Raw genomic sequence first — 22,329 nt, 5'->3', positions numbered from 1 at the left:
AGCTGGAGAGGTGCCAGTCCACTTCCTGAGCACTGCCGAGGTGCCCTTGAGCAAGGCATCAAACCCCAAAAACTGCTCTGGAGCGCTCGCTGTGGGCAGCACCCTCATTCTGAGACCTCTCCATTAATGCACGTCCATAGGATCCTGTTTGTGCATGTGTGTGTAGCATGTTCATTAAACAGAGTGTAAAACTGAATTCCACCTCGCGGGAGTAATTAAGGATAAATTATTTTAATTTCATAATGAAAAGTCTCCAACAAAGCAGCAACATCATTAGAAATGATGAACATAAATACAAACGGAGCATTTTTCTCTGTGTTGTAAGATTTACACAGACCACAAACAAAGGACTGGATGGATTCATTTCACATTTGGTGGGTCAGGAGACACTTAGTTCTTGTGGGTTTGCCGTTGTAGATTTCTGGGGGGGGGGCGGGGCGCGAGAGCACATGAGACGGGAGAGCACAGACGAGAGTAGCCAGGATGCAGCCATACCCGACTCTCATTTTTCGAGACCGGAGGTTGCCCCTTGTAGAATCCTCGTTAACTCAACAACTTCCTGTTACGAACGTGTGTGTCCTTCAAAATAAGAGCACATTGTAATACTAACAGATTACGCCCACATACACGGATCCCTTCACAATAAAAGGAACAAATTGTTTACCTTAGTTTTTTTTTAGTTTTTTTTTATCAATCATGACCCACATGTGAGGCTAGAGTTGCATTTTATTTATTTCACTATCACAAAAAATGGCATATGATATTTAAATATCCTATGCTGTCTTTGCATTAGCAGAAACGTTATTCAATAGGCAGTTCAGTCTGTTTACAGTCTATGGTTTGAACTCAGTTGATAAACTTATCTGCTCCGTTTTGTCATTTTTGCTCAACAATGCTGCCTTCAAGTCCCATTTATCGAGTTCGAAAATTGTAGGCCTAGGCCTACTTATTCCGTGGGTAACATTTGCAGGTTTTAAAAAAAAAAAAACTTTTGTTCACTCACAACCAAATAGAAATTATAGTGGAAATTGTTATCCCTTTTTCATTTTTTTTCTATCAATAAACTGACATATTACTATTTCGGGTTGTTGTTGGTGGCTGTTGCGTACAGTGGTATGTACACTTGTTTGAAGACTTTCTTCAAGTAGAAACAAAAAAGATTCCGGGATCACATGACTGTATGGTTACTTGGGGTCACACTCAGATCTATATATTAGAGTTTAGGGTTTACTTTTGCGTTATTATTTCCTGTGCTTGACCTCTGTTGTATTATTATTTTTGTTTTGCATGATAGCTTCGAGCAGCTGTAGAGAGTGGTCTTAGATTACATCGAGCCCCCCTAGTTTGTCCTCTGTACATTGGATGGCAGTAGAGGTTTTATTAGACCTCCATAGGGCGTGTCCTGCTCAGCAGTCCAGACGCCATGGGTCTTTTCAAGGAAGTCTACCATAAAACGGAGCCATCTGAAAAGGAGTTGTAGGGTCGATCACATTGTGTTTTTATATAGGCTAAGATATCTAACTGTCTAGATTATCACCTACTCATGCTACTATACCACGATGCCTTCAATTCAAAGCTTAACAATGACTATCGACGCGCTGAATGAGCACGAGACGTTTTCGGAAAGAGACACTATTACTGGAAAAATAACTCTGGTCTTAATAAAGGATACGAAAGTAGAAAGCCTGTTTGTCAAAGTAAAAGGGGACGCTAATGTGCGATGGTCGCGAAAGCACGGCGACAAGACGCACACATACTCCGCAAACAAGAGATATTTCAAACTGAAGGACTTTTTAATTCCGGAGCAAAACAAGGGTAGGTGGTACATGTCCTGTTATTTCTGCATGCCTTTACCCATTGAGATTAAACTATCACACAGTGTTTAAGCCCTCTTTATTTTTCTCCTCCTGGCTGTTACTTTGAGCTGTTTTCCTTTTCTATTTATTTCATAACTAGGCAAGTCTGCGATTTTACAGTAATGTAAACGATAACTCAAGAACACCATAAAATAATAAACAAGTTAAATCCCACATTCAAAACGTAAGAAAAGTGCATAATGTGGGGGCTATCAGTCTAACGGAAGTGGAAATTATGAATTTTGTAAAGTTACACTTGCCTTTGTGAATAATATTAAACTGGTGGAAATGCATTGATGCATTTATTCTAATTGATAATTGTGTGGGAGGGTCAGTTGGTGTAAATGTTTTTTTTACAGCAGTTGAATGGCAGTGATCAAGGTCATTATTAACACCAAAAACCTTTTCCTTCCAGACACTTTACTTCCCCAAGGAATCCATGTCTATAAATTCAACTTTCACATACCCCCAGGGTGAGTGCAGACTGTTATGGCACAATGCATCTGATTTGAACAGACAGTAGTAGACTACTCTTGTACATTCTGTACAATAATGTTAAACGCTGTTTATAGATGTAATCCTTTTCTGATAATGTATCATTTATGCATGTTTTCCCACTACAGAAGCTTTCCGTCATCGTTCCGTGGTCATCATGGAAGGATTGTCTACATGCTGGAAACAAAGCTGTCCAGGAGTTGGAGGATGGACCGTACAGTCGAAAAGGAGATCAATTTTGTCTCAAAGTCCATTCCAAACCTTCAGTCGCTGATGGTAGGCATATCATTGAAACATAATGAATGCAATTTGACAGAAACTATCACGCCTTCATGAGCAGGAATACACTTACAGTGAGATGTGGGTTGAAAAAAAACAAAAAACAAAAGGCAAGAAAAATTTTGAGGAGGACATGAGGGAAGCCCTACAAACCACTGTCCTCCACTTTAAAACTACTGTATCTTGCATGCACATTTACTGGGTTGGGGTATTAGAGCAGAGCCATCACTAATGGCATAAGAGCCACTTGGGCCTGTCCTGCTATTAAATATCTAAATATCTGCCACGGGAACTGCTGCTTAGATTTAGATTTGAAAGCATGCCACAAATGTAAAAAACTGTTTTTTAATTGTTAGAGACTTTCCTGTTGTCCGTTTCCACATGTTATTTCTTCTGTAAAGTAGTTCTTGTGAAAAGGGCTCATAATTAGTGTTTTCAAACATGCACAAAACTCCTGAAATTCCACAAAATATTCTGGTGAGCTGCATGTGTGAAAGCAAAATGAGGATTTCTTTCACCCTGACTATACCCGGAGTTTTCCTGCCAGCCCCCCAAAGTAAAGCCTTGAAAAGTAAGGGTGAGCTGATGTGTGAACACAGCTGGAACTATTCAGGAAAATTCACCACAAGCGAGCAGGCAGGGATGACGACACAACATTTACATCACGCGACAGGTGAGCATCCTGTGCAGTCATCGTGCATGTTGTGGAGCTGCTTCGTACAGCTTATATGTTTCTACCATACATTCGTTATCTGTTGTACGTGCAATTACAGGTGGCATTGATACAAAGGCACAAACTGTGATCAAAGCATCAGACTCTGTCGCTTTGACTGCCATTTCTGCATTGTAATTTTTTATATTATGTCCTGCCTCCTGAGACACCACCACCACCACCCCCTCTCAGATTGAGTGTTGCTCCTATGGACCTGGGTATTACCCTGAGACACTTCACATAACATGCTCTGCATTCTTGTAATAATAGAAGTGGATCAAGAGTAACCCCCCCCCCCCCCCCCCCCCCCCCCCTTTTTGTTTTTCTTTTGCACTCCAGTTGCAGCATGCTGGTTCAACCAAAAAAGAGATGGGTCCTTTCTCCAAAGGAAATGTGCACATGGATGCCTCTATTGACAGAAGGGCTTACACTGCAGGTAGGACAACCCCTCCGCAGATTTTAAGATGACGAGCAAGATCTTCTGATAAAGTCAGATAAAACGTTATCATATTACAAAACTATTTAATATCACATGCAACAATACTGCTGATCTCAAGTGTCAAACTTTTGCTTTCTCTTAGTCTTTTGTCAGTGATGGTTACAGTTAAGAACAAAATAATAATTTCAATTATTCTTAAATGAGTTAAGACTGTTTTCTGGGATTTGGAAATAAGTATAAATGATCAATACATTTGGGGAATTGGGAGGTTAAGATTTAAGAAATATTCATATTAAACAAATACAGTTGTCTATGCAATTAATACAAAAATAAACAAAGTGAATATATTTTAAAACCACTTCTATTTGTATTACACCTTACTGTGTTGTTTTCCTCATAGGTGAAACTTTGATGGTTGTTGCAAAAATCAACAATTCTTCTTCAAGTGAGATGACTCCCAAATTCCGTTTAATCCAGGATGTGGTGTACCGTGCCAGCGGAAGTACCAAACATGAAAGCAACACTATATTGAAAATGCAAGATAACTCCATCAAAGCCCAAACACAGAAGGAGGTTAGGTGTGCAATGAAGCTCCCAACAGATATGGTACAGTCCATCTACAATTGTGATATCATTTCAGTGGATTACCAATTGAAGGTATGCACAATTGTAACTGTGTAACTTAAATTTAAAGCAGAGTCATTTCAGTTGATTGACAGAGCGTATTTTAGTAACTGCTGAGCCATCAGTATTGATAGATGTTTTCTTTCTATTCGACTTTAAAATAAAATGAGTCTGTCTTTTTTTCCCCTTAGGTGTACCTGGACATCAGTTTTGCTTTCGACCCGGAGATTGTGTTTCCGTTGGTCATATGTTCTCCTAGCTTAGCTTCTGCCCTTCAGCCTGGTGTGGCTGCAGGTCCCACTCCATCAGGGGCCTATGGGGGTCCAAGCAACATCAACTCCCCTTCCCATGCAGTGCCTTTTGGTCCATATCCTCGATCTCCACAATCAGGTGGTTATGGATACCCAGGAGTCCAAAGGTATTCACCATCACATGTGCCTCCGAATTACCCACCAGTGAATGCTGCTCCACCAAGTGTCTTCCCCGCTCAACCAGTTCATATGAGCTGGGGCTACAACAACACGCCCCCACAGCAGGATTCTCCATATGGATATCCATTTTCATCTTCATCATCTTCGCTTCATCCTCCACCTACTGCCCCAACATTTTCCCCAACCCGAAGTGCCCCAGAGCTCCAACCCCCACCCCAGAGTGCCCCAGAGCTCCAACCCCCACCCCAGAGTGCCCCAGAGCTCCAACCCCCACCCCAGAGTGCCCCAGAGCTCCAACCCCCACCCCAGAGTGCCCCAGAGCTCCAACCCCCACCCCAGAGTGCCCCAGAGCTCCAACCTTCCCCTGCTCCACAATATAACATATCACCACCTGCTCCTGCATACAACCTGCTGCCCTCTGCGCCAGTGATGAACACAGACTTCCTGTCTCAGTCTGATGATGCTCCTCCAGCATATTCACTCCTTTTCCCCTCTTCTACTACCGAACAATCAGATGCAAGGTAATAGAACATAGCCTGGATGACTAAATCTGTATACTTCTATGTTTCAGAGCTCACCACTAACTTTTAAATGGCATAAGCTCTTGATTTGAAAGACTGAAATATATCTGGCATTATCGCTCACCCTGTGTATTGAGTAATTGGTATATGACAAAGTTATACCTCAGATTCATCATGTAACATTATATGGGATGAAATAAGCCATATTTCATTTAATTTCATATTTGATTTATTTGCTCATTTCAGTGTATGATTTTAAAACAATAACACACAATATGAAATATTTTCTCAAGTTATTTATAAACTGTCCATGACCATCAGGAGCAGGAGGAAGAAAACATATAATACCTGCCCCTTTCTTAATAACACAAGTTAATGTTGAAACAAAATCAGATGACTAACCTGTTGTTTTTGTTTTATTTCACAAATCAAGAAATAATTCAACAATACCTACAGAAACAATCAAATGCAATATATAAAAGTAACCAAAATGTTTGCAATGTTTTTTTAATTTAAACCTGTTCATAGACATTTTCACGTATTCATAACACAACCACTATGGCAACAAGTACTAAAATTATGTGTATTTATGGGTGCTCTTTTTGTTGTCCTTATGCTTGTATGTTTAAAAGTGGTCACATTGCTAGTTATGCAAACAGTACCATTGTGTCCACTAAACTAGTGTTATTAAAGCAGACATTGTGTGCTATATTTAAAGTAAGCATGCCAACAATTCTATACAAACATAGACATATTACATGTGACAGTGGTTTTTCTGGTTAGTTCAGGTTCCTGTTAGCTTAAGATAACTAATGCTTCAATTACTCAGACCTCTGTGGGATAAAGGTTGTGTAATTTTTGTGCCTTGTTCAACTCAAGTGTCCTAATGTTTTTTACAGGGTATATATAATCTTTATTATATAGGCTACCCACTCTTTCTACCTCACTTTTCTGTTTGCAGTTTGGCTGAAAGAATCAGAACAGGAAGCCTACCTTATCGCAAAAAATGTATTGAACTTTTTAATATTACATTTCTAGAAGGCCTATAGATGCATGTGTTCTATAATTTCAAGTGTTTTTATTTTGTGAGACATATCACAATACACTATTCAAACATGATCTGTTTAACTCCAAAATTGCCATTGTTTTCTCTGAGTTGTTGATCAAAATAAAGACCTGCCATCTTGTGAATGTTTCAGTGTGAGCATGAAGACTTTGTATGGCTTCTTATCATGCTGTATGTTTAACTTCCACAAGGTCGCCCAACTCTTAGCAAACAATCTCATTCATGTGGCTATTCAGCTTTTAAACACTGGATCTCTTCCGTCTTAATAAAAGCCACACCAGTTTATTTGTGTATGAGTAATAGGCTATGTTATTTCATCTCTGAAGTTTAGATCTATTTTTATACCTCTGTTGCCCTTTGTGAATGTTGCTCATATTTAATATTTGATATTTTCTCAGTACTGTAATGGTGGGATTAGGACAATAGTACAGGTTTCCCTGCCCCTCCCTCTACGGGCGGAGCCGCTTTAGGGCTAAGCAGGTGACTTTTTCCATACACAGTCAACACCTTGACAGCGTAGAAGCCGCAGTTGGAATTGCAGTGCACGATTGGTCGATAGCCTATATCAAAAATGTCTCCGAAAAATTTTAAGCTGACTTGTGAAGCTTTGAATGAAGAGAAAACATTTACCTCAGGAGATACCATCAGGGGCACGCTAACTTTCACTTTGACCGAAGACACCAAAGTGAAAAGTCTAGGTGTTAAAGTCAAAGGGTACGCGCACGTACACTGGACGGAGGGAGCTGGAGATAGAAGGACTACAAAATCTAAAATCAAGGAGTACTTGAAAGTTAAACAATCCATTGTTGAAAAGAATTCCGACGGTAAGACAAAGAAATGTGCAACGCTTGGAAAACGAATGTCTTATTTTGAAATGATTGGCTTACAGGCCTACTGGTAGGCTGATGGGCATATGCAGGCTGTGACATATTTGTGAAATGGCTACAATTCTTCCCAAATTAAACTGTTTTAGCACAGCCTGCTTGTTATGTAACTGATTCTATCGACAATTGTTTATCCATTATTTCTTAAAATAAAAAAATCATCTTTCATGAAAGTTCCTTGCTTACAGCGTGCATGTAGGCTAGGTCTTTTGTTTGAATTAATTTGCACATGTGCATCTCCCAGAAAGACATGAATTGGGAAGCAGGGTTGAACAGTGGTTTGCAAATTGAATCCTGGGTGGGGCACGGTTTTGTGGTTGAACTTCTGTTTCCTTGTTTGTACCTGCATGGGTGTAGGTTTATTGGTAAAGTCAGGGCTCTTCACCAGCACACAAGCTTAAACAAATTGTTAATTTTTCCTGCTCAGTAGCTACCCACAAAAATCCATATAACATGTGCTGGTTAAAATTGCAGAGATTAATCACTTAAAGGAATGACACACAATGGTAGTGAGCACATTATAACAGCTGTATGAATCCAATGAGAGGGTCAGAGATTTATTTTTAACATTCTCACTTTTTTTGCAGGCACTGTGCTTCCGAAAGGAGACCATTGCCATAAATTCAGTCTCAACATACCACTGAGGTAAAGGTCAATTTAAGTACATTTTACTGTCCCATAGCATGCTTTTACTAGGAAATAATTTACTGGTCCTGTTTTGCAGTGACCTGCCGTCATCCTTCAAGGACCTTCATGGAAAGGTTGTCTACACACTAATAGCAAGGATGTCCAGGAGCTGGAAGATGCCTTTGGTGGAAGAACAGGAGCTCAAATTTCTGTCAAACTCCTTTGCAAACATTGCCCAGGTTAATCATAATATTTACTCATATCTAATCAAATTCAAATTCCACAACGTTATTTGTCCCCGGGGGGCAATTCAAAAGCAAACACAGCAGTAAATTAACGACAGTGGGTAGGCAAAAAATTTAAACCAAAAGTACAGCGTCAATTTAAATACGAAGGTTAAAATATAAATTTACAAAAGTTAAAATACAAAATGTAAATAAATACGGTAGAGATATATGTGTACATTGATCAGACTAACTGATGTAAACAGTACTGTATGCAATAAACGGGAAATAAATATTTATATACAGAGCTATGTGCAAGTAGTACTAAATGATAAAGGGATAGTGCTGCATGGCGAAGAATAGAACAGAACTATATATATATAAGAGTTGCGTGAAAAAAGATAAACACTGAATGAATAAAGTGACCGTAGTGCAATGATGGATAGAGATACAACAGGAATAAAATGTAACCAGAGCTGTATGAAAACTGATATCAAATAGAATAAAGTGATTGTAGTGCATGAAATACTTGAATGCCTGCAGTTCGTCAGGTGGATTGTTTCTGTAGGAGACATATTATGTCATATTATGTCATTACATATTATTTTTCTATTCAGAATGTTTCTCAACATGAAGTCTGCCATAGACAAAGGTCTATGCCTCAGTATGAAAGAGCGGATACATGCAATAAGAGCTTGAGAAATCTGAGTTAGTGCAGCTGAGAATAAAAAGAGCAGGAAACCACAAACTGACTTTAACAATGAGGAAATAGAGTGCAGTTTGCTGAAAGGAGTAGAGCTGGCTCTAATGAGAGTAATGTAAAAACACTGATATGATTGACAGGTAAAATAGTTTAATTTAAAGGGCGTTTACTGTCCTGGAAATTTCTGTTTGAATAAGAGATCTTGGGTCAAGTAGTTGTCTTGGTTGAGTTTAATTCTGTTTGCAAAGAGAAGGAACAATGGCTCCAGAATGTACAGTAAGAACAGTCTGTAGTCAAGTTCAAAGGAGAAAATACACTTTTATAGTTGAATCAACAAGAAGAGGGGGTGGCTATCAGCACCCTCTGTTGTGGGGTAGATTGAAGAGTTTAATGCTAAACATAGTTGAGACAGTGTTTGTTTCTCAGTTCGGAGAAAGGCAGGAGGTCATACAAAGGTTTTCTTGTAAAAGGGAAATTCAAAAGGTGGTTAGGGGTCCAAAGGTCAACAGTAAGCTGACTCACAGGCATACAAGCCTTTGATTGGTTTAAAATATGTTCTTGATATGTTTTAGTGCCCCGTCACTGCTTCATTGGAAAAAGGAAAGGTCCAAATGTCTGCTACTGTTGACAAAAGGATTTGCTGTCCAGGTAATGTATAAAGCTTACTTGTAATCAAGCAGTGTTTAAAAAATGAAGCCAATGCAGAAATGCCAAACAGTTCATTATTAATGAACCCATTCTTACAGCAGAATACAAACTTGTTTACTGTCTGGTACAAAAATCTAAATTTTATATGAGTGGCTCATTTCTTTATTGGAACACACAATACGTGGGGTTTAACCTTTGTTATAACGCATCGACTTTTTAAAAAAACATTTATTTTATGCCTTTATTGGAGATACATGGCAGTGGATAGAGTTGGAAATCAGGGAGAGAGAGAATGCAGAATGACAAGTGGAAAAGGAGCCGCCTCTGTGCATGGGGTGTGCGAGCCAAAAACTAGGTGCTCCTTATTCATTCACAGATAGCATTTTCAATATGGTGACCTCCATCGTTTTCAGAAACTAATGACGTCACTGAAATTACTTCTGTGTTTTATACAGTCTATGCTTGTAACACAACAAAACAGCAGTGAAAGACAAATGCAGTGTACTATTGGATGATTACAGGTGTTTACAGCTTTTTTGTAATCGTTTTTGACAAACGAGTTTAAACATGTAGTCTCATACTTACATATATGCTTTTGTCATTAATTAAATTCATGTTATTGTGTGTCAGGATGACATTAATTCAGAGAACTGTGTATAATCAGATGTTGTGTTTTGTTTTATAGGTGACACTTTATCTGTTGTTGCCAAAGTCTGCAATTCCTCCTCCAAGAAAATGAAGCCCAAATTTAGCTTGATGCAGAAAATAGTCTACCGTGCCCATGTCTCCACTAAGCACAGTTATCGAACTTATTGCAAAGAGGTTGGGGAAACTATTGCATCCGACTCAAACGAAACCGTCTCCTGCAAGCTGACCGTTCCTGTTGATGCCGTATACACCATGAACAATTGTGAATTGATCACAAATGAATATTTTGTCCAGGTAATGATTAATGTAATAAAGGTGTTACATCAACTCACAAATGAACCTCTTTTATTAGCAGGTGTTTGTGTCATTGTGGCACAGATATACAACATACAGTCATACACAACACATATTACAAATATTTTTAAACATATAAGAGAACATAACTCAATCATTGGAGCTTATATATGTTTCTGTTTTCTAGGTGTATTTGGACATCCGTTTTGCCATTGATCCAGAGGTAGTGCTTCCCGTGGTTGTTGTTCCTGCTAAATGTGCTTCCCGTAAGCACGATGAATCTATGGGTCCTTACCTATCTGGGCCTGTTGGTGCCCCTGGTCACAGTGACTTCCCTCCTCCAGCCTTCCCTGTGGGACCTTATCCTGTACCTGTAGGTCCAAGTGCTCCACTTCAGCCTGGTCAGACTCTGGGGCCCTACCCAGCTGGGGCTGTTGGTGCACAAGGTTACAGCAACTTCCCTCCCCCAGGACCTTATTCTGCACCCACAGGCCCAGGCACTTATGGATATCCAGCACCACATCCCGCACAACCTGCCCCCACAACATTTGGCTTTAATAATCAGTGGCCACAACAGGCTCCTCCTTATGGTTATCCAGCTGCAGCTTTCCCAACATCTTCAGTGCAGCCCCAAGCCCCTGCTGCTCAGCCTCAGTTTCAGCAGGGAGAAACCCCTCCAACCTATATGTCCCTTTTCCCCCCTCCTACTTAAAAAGCACAGATGATAAAAACTGAACTACCTAAAGAATGCTACACTGCTATTGAAGGGGGCATTGGAGCTACTGAAAATGAACTAAATGTTTAATATTGCTATAGCTTAAACCGTTGTTTTCATTTGCATATTTTAGGGTCATATACAGGAAATATTGAAGATGTATAGTGTTTAAGTTCTATTGTGATACCATCGTGATCTGTCTATGTTCATCATTCATCCAAGGGTTTTGTTAGGATGAAGGATTGAGATAAGTAAAAACTTCACTTTGTACTTTTAATTAATATGTTTATGCACTCATTCATATCCATTCTACTAACTTTCTCTTATACATTTCTCCTAAACTAGATCATAGTGGAGGTCAATGGATTTTTTTTTAAACAGTTAACCTCACCACAATCAAGCACAGAGAAAGGGAACATATTTTCTTTGTAGGCTGTACCTATCTGTGGCTGTAAACCAGAACATTTCTTAACACAGTTATCCTAGCTGGATAGTTTACATGCTACGTACTACGGGTGAGCGTTTTGCATCATTTCCTGTTCTGTTCTCCGCTGTACTGTGTTGTTCAGTTCATTATGCCTAGTTTCTTACGACTTACAACAACGTTGTTACGTTGTTTCTAACACACTGTACATCCATTATTCATATCCACTTCATTATTTATTTTCTACGTGCGAGCTTCAAAAAGACTATTGTGAAAACAACAGATGTTTGCAAAGGAAAGTTATTCTAAACCTTTTCCTGGTTTACACCATCTGACATATAACATTCTTAAAATAAAAATAGTTTAATAGAGGATGAATGTTTAAATATTTCACTGAATCAATTTATTTTCACACTTAGGCCTTGAAGATACTATCTGGTGCATCATTTAAGAGAAAAACATCATGTGACCATGCTGGCCCCAAAAGCTGTCCCATTCCTCACAGTAACGACTGGGAAATCCTATTCAGCTTGGAACACTGTTTTCTCCTTATAACAGATTTATGCTCTTAAAATCTAATTGGTAGTCCATGCAGTTGTAGCACGTTGGTAGTAAACACTCTTCCTGGCCTGTTTTAGTGGTAAACAAGGTATGTTATGGAATGTAGGCTATGGCTCACAGATTTTCTAGAGGGTTAAAAAGAAACAGAACAGAATAATGTAAAACAGTAATGACCTCAGCAAAGATGCTCACTTTGAATTTGTTTTTCAGAACAACATGCCTGTAGTGTGCACACAATGACTCCAGTTGTGTGGGAACATTCACAACAACCAAGTGATCCTACAACATTATTGCTTTTGCTTCCTTCACAATAACAGAGCATTTTAACGTGAATTCAGACAATGAATGTCCCTTCAAACTGAGTCAGTCTACTTCATGAATGCATGACCCCTCCCTCCCTCTATATATTCAAGTGATGGCTGCACAGAGGGAGGTAGCAGAAACTTCTCTCCGCCCACTGGCACTTGCTCCTGTTGCGGGTTTTCATACCAGCTGCATTGTCACGGGAAACCTTAAACTATCTGTCCCAGCCACCGCGATGGGACGAGGTCTGCTGTGTGTCTGTCTGCTGTTATTCGCTCTTTTCAAAGGTAAGACAGCAATTGAGTAGGCTATATGTTAAATTGTGCCTATTCGGCGAGCGAATGTAAACGCACTTTACATTAGGTATGATGATGTAGGCTACAACTAGGACACTACACAACCACTTAAAAGAGAAGGAAAACGCCTATAAATGTCGTTCACGTTGAAATCAAATGGTTCAGAAACTTTAGCTAATGTTAAACTAGCGTTAGCATAACTTTCGTCCTCTCTGAAGAAGCAGCAAAACAAACAAAGCGAACAGTAAACATGGATTTTGTCACGCTTTTAAGTATTGGGGTTTTTCCAGCTAAAGCTTACATTAGTTGTAAAACCTAACAGCTAAAACTTAATGATTTTCTCCTTAGCAGTATGAAGATGTTTTCTGCTGTATAGGAGCTTACTATTAAGATAGTCTTTTTTTTTTTTTTAAATCTTAAGTTAAAATGAGTGACACATGTTTTCCAAGTAGCTAGTAAATATCAACACATCATCCATTCAATGGAATTTGGCTTGTTAGATAGATAGATACTTTATTGATCCCGAGGGAAATTCAAATTCTTCTTTTTCTTATTCTTTTCTATGTCTTTTCTATTGTTTTCATGTCATCTGAACTCCAGCATTAGACTACATTACATGACACATACCGAAGACTCATTAGTACTTGGTCAAAGCAGTTTATAGATATAATCTTTAGATATAATTTATTTGTTAAGAAAGTTATTTAGTGTGCATACCAAATATCAGTGACATTATATGCTGCATGAACTTGTCCGCACAAGAACTGAAGTATTTTCAGAGTTGTGCACACCTTAAACTGGCTGGGTCCTGCAAATGGCAGGACCCAGCCCTGTTGCCGCCCTGACCAAAGGCAAACGGTACCATCAGCAACTCCCGCCACCCAAGCCTTAAATCACCAACAGTTGACCTTTGACCTTTAAAAAGCCCTGTTGTAGCCCCTTACCCCATAACATATAAACATTGTACAAACCCTCACCTTTCACATAACAACATTAATTACACCCATCAAATGAAATTTCACAGACACATACTGTACAACCTTCTCAGTTCTCTCTTCTCCCTCTCAAGTCCACCACACAAAAATGACCATCTCTCCTTTCCCTTCTCTCTCTCTCTCTCTCTCTCTCGCTCTCTCTCTCTGTCTCTTCGTTTCCTTCTTGTATCCTTTGTATTATTATTTCCTAATGTTTTGTAATGTATTTGTTTGTTGAAGTCAATAGACTAATGTTATAGATACCATTTGATGTCTTAGTGTTTTGAAGTATTTTTTGTATATGGTCTCCTCCTACTATGTTTAGTTTGCATTGTTATGTTTTTATCGTCTAGCACTTGTACGGTTTCACTTTTGCACTATAAAGAAAAACAAAACAAATCCAGATTCCTTCCAACAAGCACGAGGGGGTTTATAGTTATGAGATAAGATTCAAGCTTTTACTATAACGATTAAATGTCCTCTCCACAGAAACATGTGGGTTTAAAGTCCAGAACAAGCTGCTGGGGAAATGCCTGCAGGTGCAAGAAGGAAGCTTTGGAGGTAGAGTGTCTCTGGGTGATTGCAGCCCATATTCAGCCGTACAGGAATGGCGGTGGCTCCCAGAGAGTCAGGCTCTCAGGAGTCACCGCACTGGGGAGTGTTTGACTGCCCCCGCAGAGCAGTACGAAGGTGTCCATCTGCAGTCCTGCATCTTTCATGCTGAAAGAGAGGAGACTGGAGATGAAGTGCCAGTGGTGGAAATGGACAGAGAGGCAAGGAGCCAATCATGGTCCTGTTCCAAGAAAGGACACATAACTCTGACAGGGCGGGGACTACACCTTAGTGCCACACAAGAATCTACTTTGGTCTTCCTTTCAAGGGAACATAAGCAGGTATGAATATTTTAGAAATCAAACAACAAGTCCTATTAAATGTTCTGTAGTAGCTTGATAAGATGACTTAAAAGAACCTTAAAATCAGGGAAGAAATCTAAATTTATTGTAATTTTACTTAATAATTGTAGGTTTGTACGTATTCTAGTGCTTGATGTTCTTTTGGTTCACCTCCTTTCCAAGCAGGGCAGCAGATGGCGGACTCTTGACAACCAGACATTGTGCAATGGGAGAGAGAGCAAACCTAACCACCACCAAACTCTCCATCATCAAGAGAAATCTTCAGAGCCAGGAATTTCTTCAAGTGCTGTGTCTGATATACAACAGGAGGCTGAACCAGGTAAGGACCTGTACGTAACTCCCTATCAGTAATTTACTGAGTGCTGTCCTCCATCAATATTTAATCTATTATAATTCAAATTGAAATGCTCAAAGGACCAGCCCCTTAGTTACAAACACATTCTGGGAACGTTATGTCCTAACTGCTTTAAAAGCACATCCATTAGACGTCACGACATGTTGCATTTTTAAGCCTTTATAAAACTACGATTAAAAATGAAAGCATAATAATGTATGACATGGTTTATAATGAATTATATGTGTCGACAAAATGTTTTGTCAGTTCTGAATTTCTAATGTTTGACACCTCAATGCCATGCCTTGAGCTTGTATAGCGCTTTTCTAGTCTTCTGACTACTCAAAGTGCTTTAACACCACAGGTCACACCTACTCACACACTGAAGGCAGAGGCTATGTAAAGTTACCGTCAGTATTAGCTTATCCCATTCCTACACATTTATAGGCCCCCTCCGAAGCAGCGGGAGCGACTTGGGGTTAAGTGTCTGGAACATAGACACATCAGACGTGTGGCTGCAGGATAACCGACCATAAATACCATAAATGTAACTAGTTCCAAAGAGAAGTGATGTCAGGTATCACAAAATTATAAAATTAAAAATCCTGAAATTGAATAAATGTCATATAATGTCAATAAAAGTAACACACTATAGCATTGCTTTGTGAGTTTAAACAAGTGGCAACATTGTACAAGCCATTGCTGGTTCAACACTGCAGTAGTTTGAATGAACACAGAGTGAAGCAGTGCGATGCTATAAGTGAATATGTGACCTCAGCCGACATTGTTGGAAGATTGTATGTGTACAATAATACTGTTACAGACCTAACCTTTAGAATATTCCACCCGAATTATAGTAAACTACTAGGCAGATAAATAAATAAATATAAATACTTCACTGTTTTTAATTAGTAACTAAATGTATTTCCCACACTCTGGCTTGCTTTTGGCATCAGGTCATGCCAGTGCAATATTCATAGACTAGAAATTATCCGCTGCACACTGAAAATGACCTTACTGTGAGTGAGCAACGTGTTTGATCTATAACTTCCTCAGGTTCAACCAGCATGTGCAGTACAGTATTCATGTTTATTTTCAGTTATTTTGGAAAATTTTAGGATTAAATCATTTTTTATATATATATATATATATATATATTTATTATTATTATTATTATCATTATTGCCAGTAGGAAAACTGAAATAGATGATTATTTTGGTAAAATTATTCACTTCTACAAGTTATGTATTTAAAAAGACATAGTGGAATAAAACATGATAACATGGTAAGACATAATAAGATAACATGGACACCATGAAAAAGATAACACATTTTGGTCCTTTTTCCTTTATTGCTATTCAGCTGCCATTCCTCGAACAGTAAACATGGATTTTGACAGTTTAAATCTTGTGATTTCTTTGAATGCACCATCAAGGAGCCTTTCAGGGTTTCATCTTATTATAAAATGAGATGTGCCATTGTTTGCTTGAAAATGTTTTCAAATTTCAAAAAAATGTTTTGGGGCCTAACCGATATAGGATTTTGGGGGCCAGTACTGATGCAGTTATTAGAGATCCAAAAAAATCCAATACTGATATGTCTTTCAATATCTTTCTTAGATCTTTAGAGATAGTTAGATATAGATACACACACATTTATTGCATTGATGTCTCGGATACAGTTATCATAAACTTGTGGAAAAGATGTGAAATGAAGACAATATGGTCACTCAACTGGAAAGTAACTGCGCATGTACGTGCATCATGGCATGACACTCTGCAGAGTGATAATTCTTGTTGTAATATGGCACTCTGAGGCCTGAGAGAGAACTGCTGGTGTCACACAATAAAACTCAAATGAAATGCCATGTGACTGGTGAATAAATCATGTAATATCGGAGCATTCCTGAGATAGAATTAGCCGATGCTGATAGTCACGTGATATACTAATAACAGCTGGTATTATCACCTGGCCGATTAATCGTTCGGGCTCTACATTTTTTTATGATTCAAAAATCTTTGTGCTGCAAAGAAAATATCAGTACCAAGATGTTTTGTGCTGCGGTCTGTAGATTAGATTACCACATGCATGCTGCACCCAGAAGCTAATTTAGCTAAGGGCTCTTTTGCCTGATCAATATTTTTCTGGTCTTGAAAGAAAGCCAGCCACTGTATGAAATGGCATCGCTGTGACATGTCAAGTCATGGCAGTGCTGATTCAATTTGCCTCCATGCAAGGCGGATCCTGCGTGATCTGATTTCCTTTTCATTACTGAGGATGGACAAACAGGACATCTGCTTCCTTCCTCAAAAAATGGCTCTGTCTAAAACACAAAATATATGCGTGTGTTTTATAGTCGGTGAAAATAAATCCAACCTATGTTGTTTAGTTTATATCATCATTTTAAGATGACCTGTATTTGCCTTGTTTTTTTTTTCTTGTCCTTGAGTTGAAGGTATACCAGGCACTGAGGTTACAGAAACACATTCTGCAAAAGAGGACCCTGTTTCTTTCCAGAGCACCAAATCTCCTGCAGATCCCACCATGATCTTCTTCAGCATGGACTATGGTAAATCATAAACTGTAATAGATTAAAGACTGAATAGATCCTCGATGGTAGGCCTTAACAACCTTCCTTATTGAACATAAACCTGATAATGTTTCCACCACTAGGGGGAGATAGATGACCAAGAATCTTAGAATATTGTTTATCGTTGGTGTGTTGAAATATGTGTAAAGGAGTTTCAATAGGCTTTTATTTGAACAAACAGAGTCTTTACAGAAATGTCACAATGTCAAAGGATCTAATGAATGATGTGTTGCTTGGTCTGTATTGTGTTTGTTTGTTTAAGGCATGGGCTGGAAGATAACCATGTTGGTACTCAGCTCTTTGGCTCTGGTCCTTGGGGCTGTGATTCTTATCCTCAATGTTTACTCCAATAGGTGAGTACATAAACACAAACTTTACTTTAGAAAAGATAACAGGTATATTCCTTAGTTGACTAAACTAGCAAATATTATTTTTCGTATAAGTGGATCATTTAAATGGTAAAACCGGCTAAGTTCCAAAAGGATTTGTTTATTTTACGTCATTGCAAATTGGATACACTTTAGTAGATTGGTGAATAGAACAGTGGCATACTGAAAACACACAACAAGTTGACGTAATCTGTTTTGTGCAGCAGCTGATCTGCCGTATAGGCTGCTAAAGCTCTGCATGTTGAAGGCCAACATCCAATAACCACAACTTAAAATATTCCAAACATGATTAAACTCAAATGAAAATAATAGTTGGGAGACAAGTCATTCTAAATCATAGAAACTTTAAGTAGATACACTGTTGAAATAAATGCATTTTTTTAATACTCTCTCCAGATAGTTTAAATAGTTTTGGAAGCATTGACTGTAATACAAACTGTTACCTGCAGTCTTCATCTATCTGACCTGCCTCAGGGAGGGTTTAGTATATCATCTTCAGCCGAATATTATCAATATGTATCGTCTGTAATGCGCCTGATGCTGTGTCTTGCGGTAAGTGAGTAGTCAGCTGTTTGGCCGACAGCTGTTGCTTGTGGAAAGCCCTGGAAACTAGAAAAATGGGAAGAGTAGAAATATTGGCCTTAACAATAAATACAGTACAAAGTGAACCGTTGTACTTTCCTCCACTTTGAGTTTTTTTTTTCTGATTTGCTGCAGCAGAAGGAAGAAGGTGGTGTGTGTTCTGAAGTCATACACTCCTCGGCCAGAGATGAGTGTACCTCGATCCCCTGTGCCCAATGAAAGAGCCCCGCTGACAGAGCACGCCATGTGTCTCCCGCACTCCACCCCCACTTTACAGCGAGGAGAAATCCTGATTCAGTGGAAGGACGGCACTGTAACTCCACTGTACGAGGCCTGAAGGTTTTGTAAATTTCAATGTGTTTTAAGTTGTGCAAACATGCATGCTCTCTTGTGTCGGTTTGTATGTGTGTATGGGTCATGCACAAACGCTCCTGAATGTGTTTCAATGAGAGTCTGTGGGGAAGTGGAAAAGGTGAAAAACAAAAGGCAGAATAAGGTTATGTTTTGTTTAGTTTCAGACTCTTTTCATCAGTGTTACCAAGCTGTTTCATTAAATGGAAATTTCATGGATCAGTATTGCAACCGTGTCAGTGAGGCTTAGCTGCCACAGGAAGATATAAGCTGTCATGAAGCTGCCAGAAAAGAAAAGACGAGCAAAAGCTGGACTTTCAGTTTTTTAATAATACTGAGTCCTGACTTCTGCTGTTGGAGATTCGAGGGATTGCTTGTTGGTTTCTAAAATTATGGGTAAGCATTCAGAAAGTGTTTGACTTACTCAAAGTGTCATTTAAGGGCTTAACAAAGCATCAAATATGTTAGGCCTTTACTTGGATAAATACTTGGGAAAACTTATCTTTGTTTGCCAAGGCCTCAACTGAGATGTGTTCTACCTTCATGTCGGACGCTTTGTGCTGTGGTTTTGAATGAGGTTAATATGCTTGACATCGAGGATTTGGAAAGGCGGCATAGTAATTCTTAACAGATTGTTGAATTGTCACTAAACATCGTACTTCTTTCTTTACATACTATATTAATAACAAAAGCACAATTGACAAGCATCACACCTTGACCCCAGAGAAGCACACCTTTCATAATAGGATATGTATAATAACCTGTGTGTATTAACTAGGTGAACTTGGGGAAAGTTTATTTCTTAACAGACTTTACTGTTATGCCTACATGCATTATCATAACTATTTAGTTAATATTTTTTTAAAGAAAGAAATCTTTCCCAAGCTTTGTATGTTTTGTTATCAGTCTAACAGTATTACATTTGAAATGCACTTTGCTTTGATATTGACAGTATAGCCGTTTTCACATATGCACTCCAGATAATTTCAGGAGGAGCGCTCTGGATATTTTTCTGACCTGGCTGTTCACACATGCATCTCACAGTGGTAGACGATCCCTGTCAGACACGAGGGGGGGCAGGGGGGTCCTCTTAGGTAAGACGTGACGTAAAAAAAAAAGACACGGAAGTAGAAGCAATGAGAATATTTGCCTTTATATCAATGCTATGTGTGGTTCAATGGAATCACAATATTAACGGAGAACACCATACTGATGAACAGAAAAAAATATGCAGCCATTTAATGACGTGCACAGAGATCGTAGCGGTTGCGTGTATAAGCTCTTTGCACCATGCAGCAGTCACTGTAGAAACGTCACTCCCCGCTCCCATTGGCTCGAGGTAAATTCTCTGGAAAATATCCTGACTCACTCAGACTTGCTGTGGAAAAATACTAGGGGTCTGTCAGGAGACACTCTGGGTGAAGTCTCAGCGAAAAATTAGATTCTTGGCGTTCACACATACAGCTCCTTCTGCGATTATCAGGAGATTTTCAGGAGTTTTCTACTACAATTGTGAAAGCCCTGTAGTATAGAATGTTGAATATCATGATTATAATACTGACTTGAACTTGACTGTTTATTTACAACCTTTGTATAAAATTTGACTTAACAATATCCACTGGGGTCCATTATTAGAAACACTTTACTGACTTGTTATTCAGGTCATATGATGCTTCTTAGAGCTTAACATTTTCTGTTCTTTGAATCTGCATGATAACCTTGTAGAGAGCATATATGTGGTATATTTTTTAGTTTCCTAACAAAAGTATTTTTTTTACATTGAATCAGCTAATAAAAGAGATTTACATAACGCCTTGCACTGCTTTTTCTGACTACATGATCTATTATGTAAAGCGTATGTTGTTCTGAGTGGGAAGAAGAATGTTGCTGACAAAAGCACCTTTTATAGTAATGACTTCAGCCAGTCTGTAGAAATGATCTAATCACAGATTTGTTGTGATGATGAGGGTTTCAGAGAAAATTGCATTTCCCTGTGGCACCGAAACTTCAAAGCAGGATGAGTGTGTTTACAACAGAAAACCACAGCGTGTTGCATTGTTTTTGGGCTAGGCCTTGGGTTGTTCAGCAGGTTAATTTGATCTGTCCTTTCATTTTAACTTTAGGCAGATATGTGTTAGGGTTTTATCAAGTCAACTTTGGTTATATTCTTTAATAATTATATTTAATTATTAACAATATAAATAACAATATAATTAAACTATGTTTAATCAACATTTGGGGCACCACCCTGGAATCAGGGAAATATAACCAAAATATCACTAAAATCAGTCTCAAATTAGTTACTGAATTAATAATATTATTAATAATTAATAACTATAAGTTGAAGGTGTGAAATCTGTACACAAAGCCCTCGCACCCAGCTTATATCACAATGCAAATACACCAGTAATCACAAACAACTGCTCTCTTAAAATTATAACAGAATTTATTTAAACAAAGCAACATCAATCCAAAATCAATGAACTTAATCAAACAAATAACTATCATAAACTAATCTAAGCAAACAAACATTATCAAGCAAAACTTGTGAATGTGGTGTAAAAGTGTAGTTGTGTGTGTGTGTGTGTGTGTGTGTGTGTGTGTGTGTGTGTGGATGAGAGAGAGGGAGAGAGAGAAAACAAGATGGTGGAGAGAGACAATGCACCATATGGCTTCGTCACATGGTGACAAAATGGTGGACAACAAAGGAAGCCGTGTGGCTGCCTTTTGAAATAGTTTGAGCTCTCTGAGCTGAGTTCAGTAACTGTTACTTAAACACCAGAAAGCCAGTGGCCGGACTTTGATTCAACAGCGGGTACACTGGTCTTTCTGTTTGTGAAAGCCGTTGACTGAAGGTAAACTAGCGTAGCATTACACACATTGGCGAACACGGCGGTTCATCACAATAAAACAAATGCAGCAGCTTACAACAGATAATAAACAGAATATGACGTCTCGTCAACAATGATGCATAATTATCAGTGATTAGAAAAGAAACATAACTATTTCTGAAACTATTTCTGCCCAGACCAAAGCTCTTACTTGGGGTAACTCCTGGTGATCGTTGCACAGTTGGTTAGATCGTCACTCTGTTGAATATTAAATCAACAGATTCAGGCAGGTTTCCTTAGTGGCAGATGTAGGAGGAGGGAAGCGGGATTCAGATCTTCGACCAGAGAACTGCTCTAGGGTCTTCTGGTTACAGGAGCCAAGTTCTTTGTGTCCTTGTGGATTCAGGGATCAGTGGGCTTCCTCCAGCGCTCCTGTCCGGTTGCGTTCAATGACGTCTTACGAAAAATCAAAGGAAAGAAACTCTTCTTTTTGCTTGAACCTAATAGCATCTGATTGCGCCCAAAACTCCTAAAAATATGCCGTGGAAGTAGTCAGCTGAATCCTCTGATGTTTGAATTCAGCATGTGAAAAGCTACCTAGACTGAACAACCTC

The 22,329-nt window shown here is 38.8% G+C and overlaps 3 protein-coding genes across 6 annotated transcripts; all 3 read left to right on the top strand.

Moving 5' to 3' along the window:
- The first annotated feature begins 1,411 nt into the window (after window positions 1–1,411).
- Window positions 1,412–6,544, top strand: LOC132974120 (arrestin domain-containing protein 3-like). Its single transcript, XM_061037949.1, has 6 exons — window positions 1,412–1,815; window positions 2,272–2,329; window positions 2,480–2,627; window positions 3,682–3,778; window positions 4,182–4,438; window positions 4,597–6,544. Exons 1-6 carry the CDS (start codon window positions 1,560–1,562, stop codon window positions 5,359–5,361), a joined length of 1,581 nt encoding a protein of 526 aa, XP_060893932.1. The 5' UTR covers window positions 1,412–1,559; the 3' UTR covers window positions 5,362–6,544.
- A 313-nt stretch (window positions 6,545–6,857) lies between these two features.
- LOC132974116 (arrestin domain-containing protein 3-like) lies at window positions 6,858–11,962 on the top strand. The gene is made up of 6 exons (XM_061037942.1): window positions 6,858–7,247; window positions 7,895–7,952; window positions 8,032–8,173; window positions 9,434–9,509; window positions 10,195–10,451; window positions 10,639–11,962. The coding sequence occupies exons 1-6, from the start codon at window positions 6,995–6,997 to the stop codon at window positions 11,161–11,163; spliced, it is 1,311 nt and encodes a 436-aa protein (XP_060893925.1). The 5' UTR covers window positions 6,858–6,994; the 3' UTR covers window positions 11,164–11,962.
- Window positions 11,963–12,074: 112 nt separating this feature from the next.
- si:dkey-245n4.2 (uncharacterized) lies at window positions 12,075–20,694 on the top strand. Of its 4 annotated transcripts, none has more exons than XM_061037944.1 (6): window positions 12,075–12,741; window positions 14,214–14,617; window positions 14,804–14,957; window positions 17,422–17,541; window positions 17,825–17,915; window positions 18,669–20,694. In XM_061037944.1, the coding sequence occupies exons 1-6, from the start codon at window positions 12,531–12,533 to the stop codon at window positions 18,868–18,870; spliced, it is 1,182 nt and encodes a 393-aa protein (XP_060893927.1). In that variant the 5' UTR covers window positions 12,075–12,530; the 3' UTR covers window positions 18,871–20,694. The 4 variants fall into 4 exon arrangements, with proteins under 4 accessions (XP_060893927.1, XP_060893929.1, XP_060893928.1 ...); XM_061037946.1 differs by having other exon boundaries at window positions 14,801–14,957; window positions 17,428–17,541; XM_061037945.1 differs by having other exon boundaries at window positions 14,801–14,957; window positions 18,672–20,694.
- The last annotated feature ends 1,635 nt before the right edge of the window (window positions 20,695–22,329 follow it).

Source organism: Labrus mixtus, chromosome 5 (assembly GCF_963584025.1).
Source record: "Labrus mixtus chromosome 5, fLabMix1.1, whole genome shotgun sequence".
Lineage (NCBI taxonomy): Eukaryota > Metazoa > Chordata > Actinopteri > Labriformes > Labridae > Labrus > Labrus mixtus.
Note: the sequence above shows the minus strand (reverse complement) of the source record. Positions and strands in the feature narration are given on the sequence as shown.

Bases quoted from the DNA above. Each gene is read 5' to 3' on its own strand.
- LOC132974120 (XM_061037949.1), top strand. From the start codon at position 1,560: ATGCCTTCAATTCAAAGCTTAACAATGACTATCGACGCGCTGAATGAG. The intron at 1,816-2,271 runs GTAGGTGGTACA...TTTTCCTTCCAG, and splicing joins AATTCCGGAGCAAAACAAGG to ACACTTTACTTCCCCAAGGA. The intron at 2,330-2,479 runs GTGAGTGCAGAC...TTCCCACTACAG, and splicing joins AACTTTCACATACCCCCAGG to AAGCTTTCCGTCATCGTTCC.
- LOC132974116 (XM_061037942.1), top strand. From the start codon at position 6,995: ATGTCTCCGAAAAATTTTAAGCTGACTTGTGAAGCTTTGAATGAAGAG. The intron at 8,174-9,433 runs GTTAATCATAAT...GATATGTTTTAG, and splicing joins CCTTTGCAAACATTGCCCAG to TGCCCCGTCACTGCTTCATT. The intron at 10,452-10,638 runs GTAATGATTAAT...TCTGTTTTCTAG, and splicing joins CAAATGAATATTTTGTCCAG to GTGTATTTGGACATCCGTTT.
- si:dkey-245n4.2 (XM_061037943.1), top strand. From the start codon at position 12,531: ATGCATGACCCCTCCCTCCCTCTATATATTCAAGTGATGGCTGCACAG. The intron at 14,958-17,421 runs GTAAGGACCTGT...CTTGTCCTTGAG, and splicing joins ACAACAGGAGGCTGAACCAG to TTGAAGGTATACCAGGCACT. The intron at 17,916-18,668 runs GTGAGTACATAA...GATTTGCTGCAG, and splicing joins CTCAATGTTTACTCCAATAG to CAGAAGGAAGAAGGTGGTGT.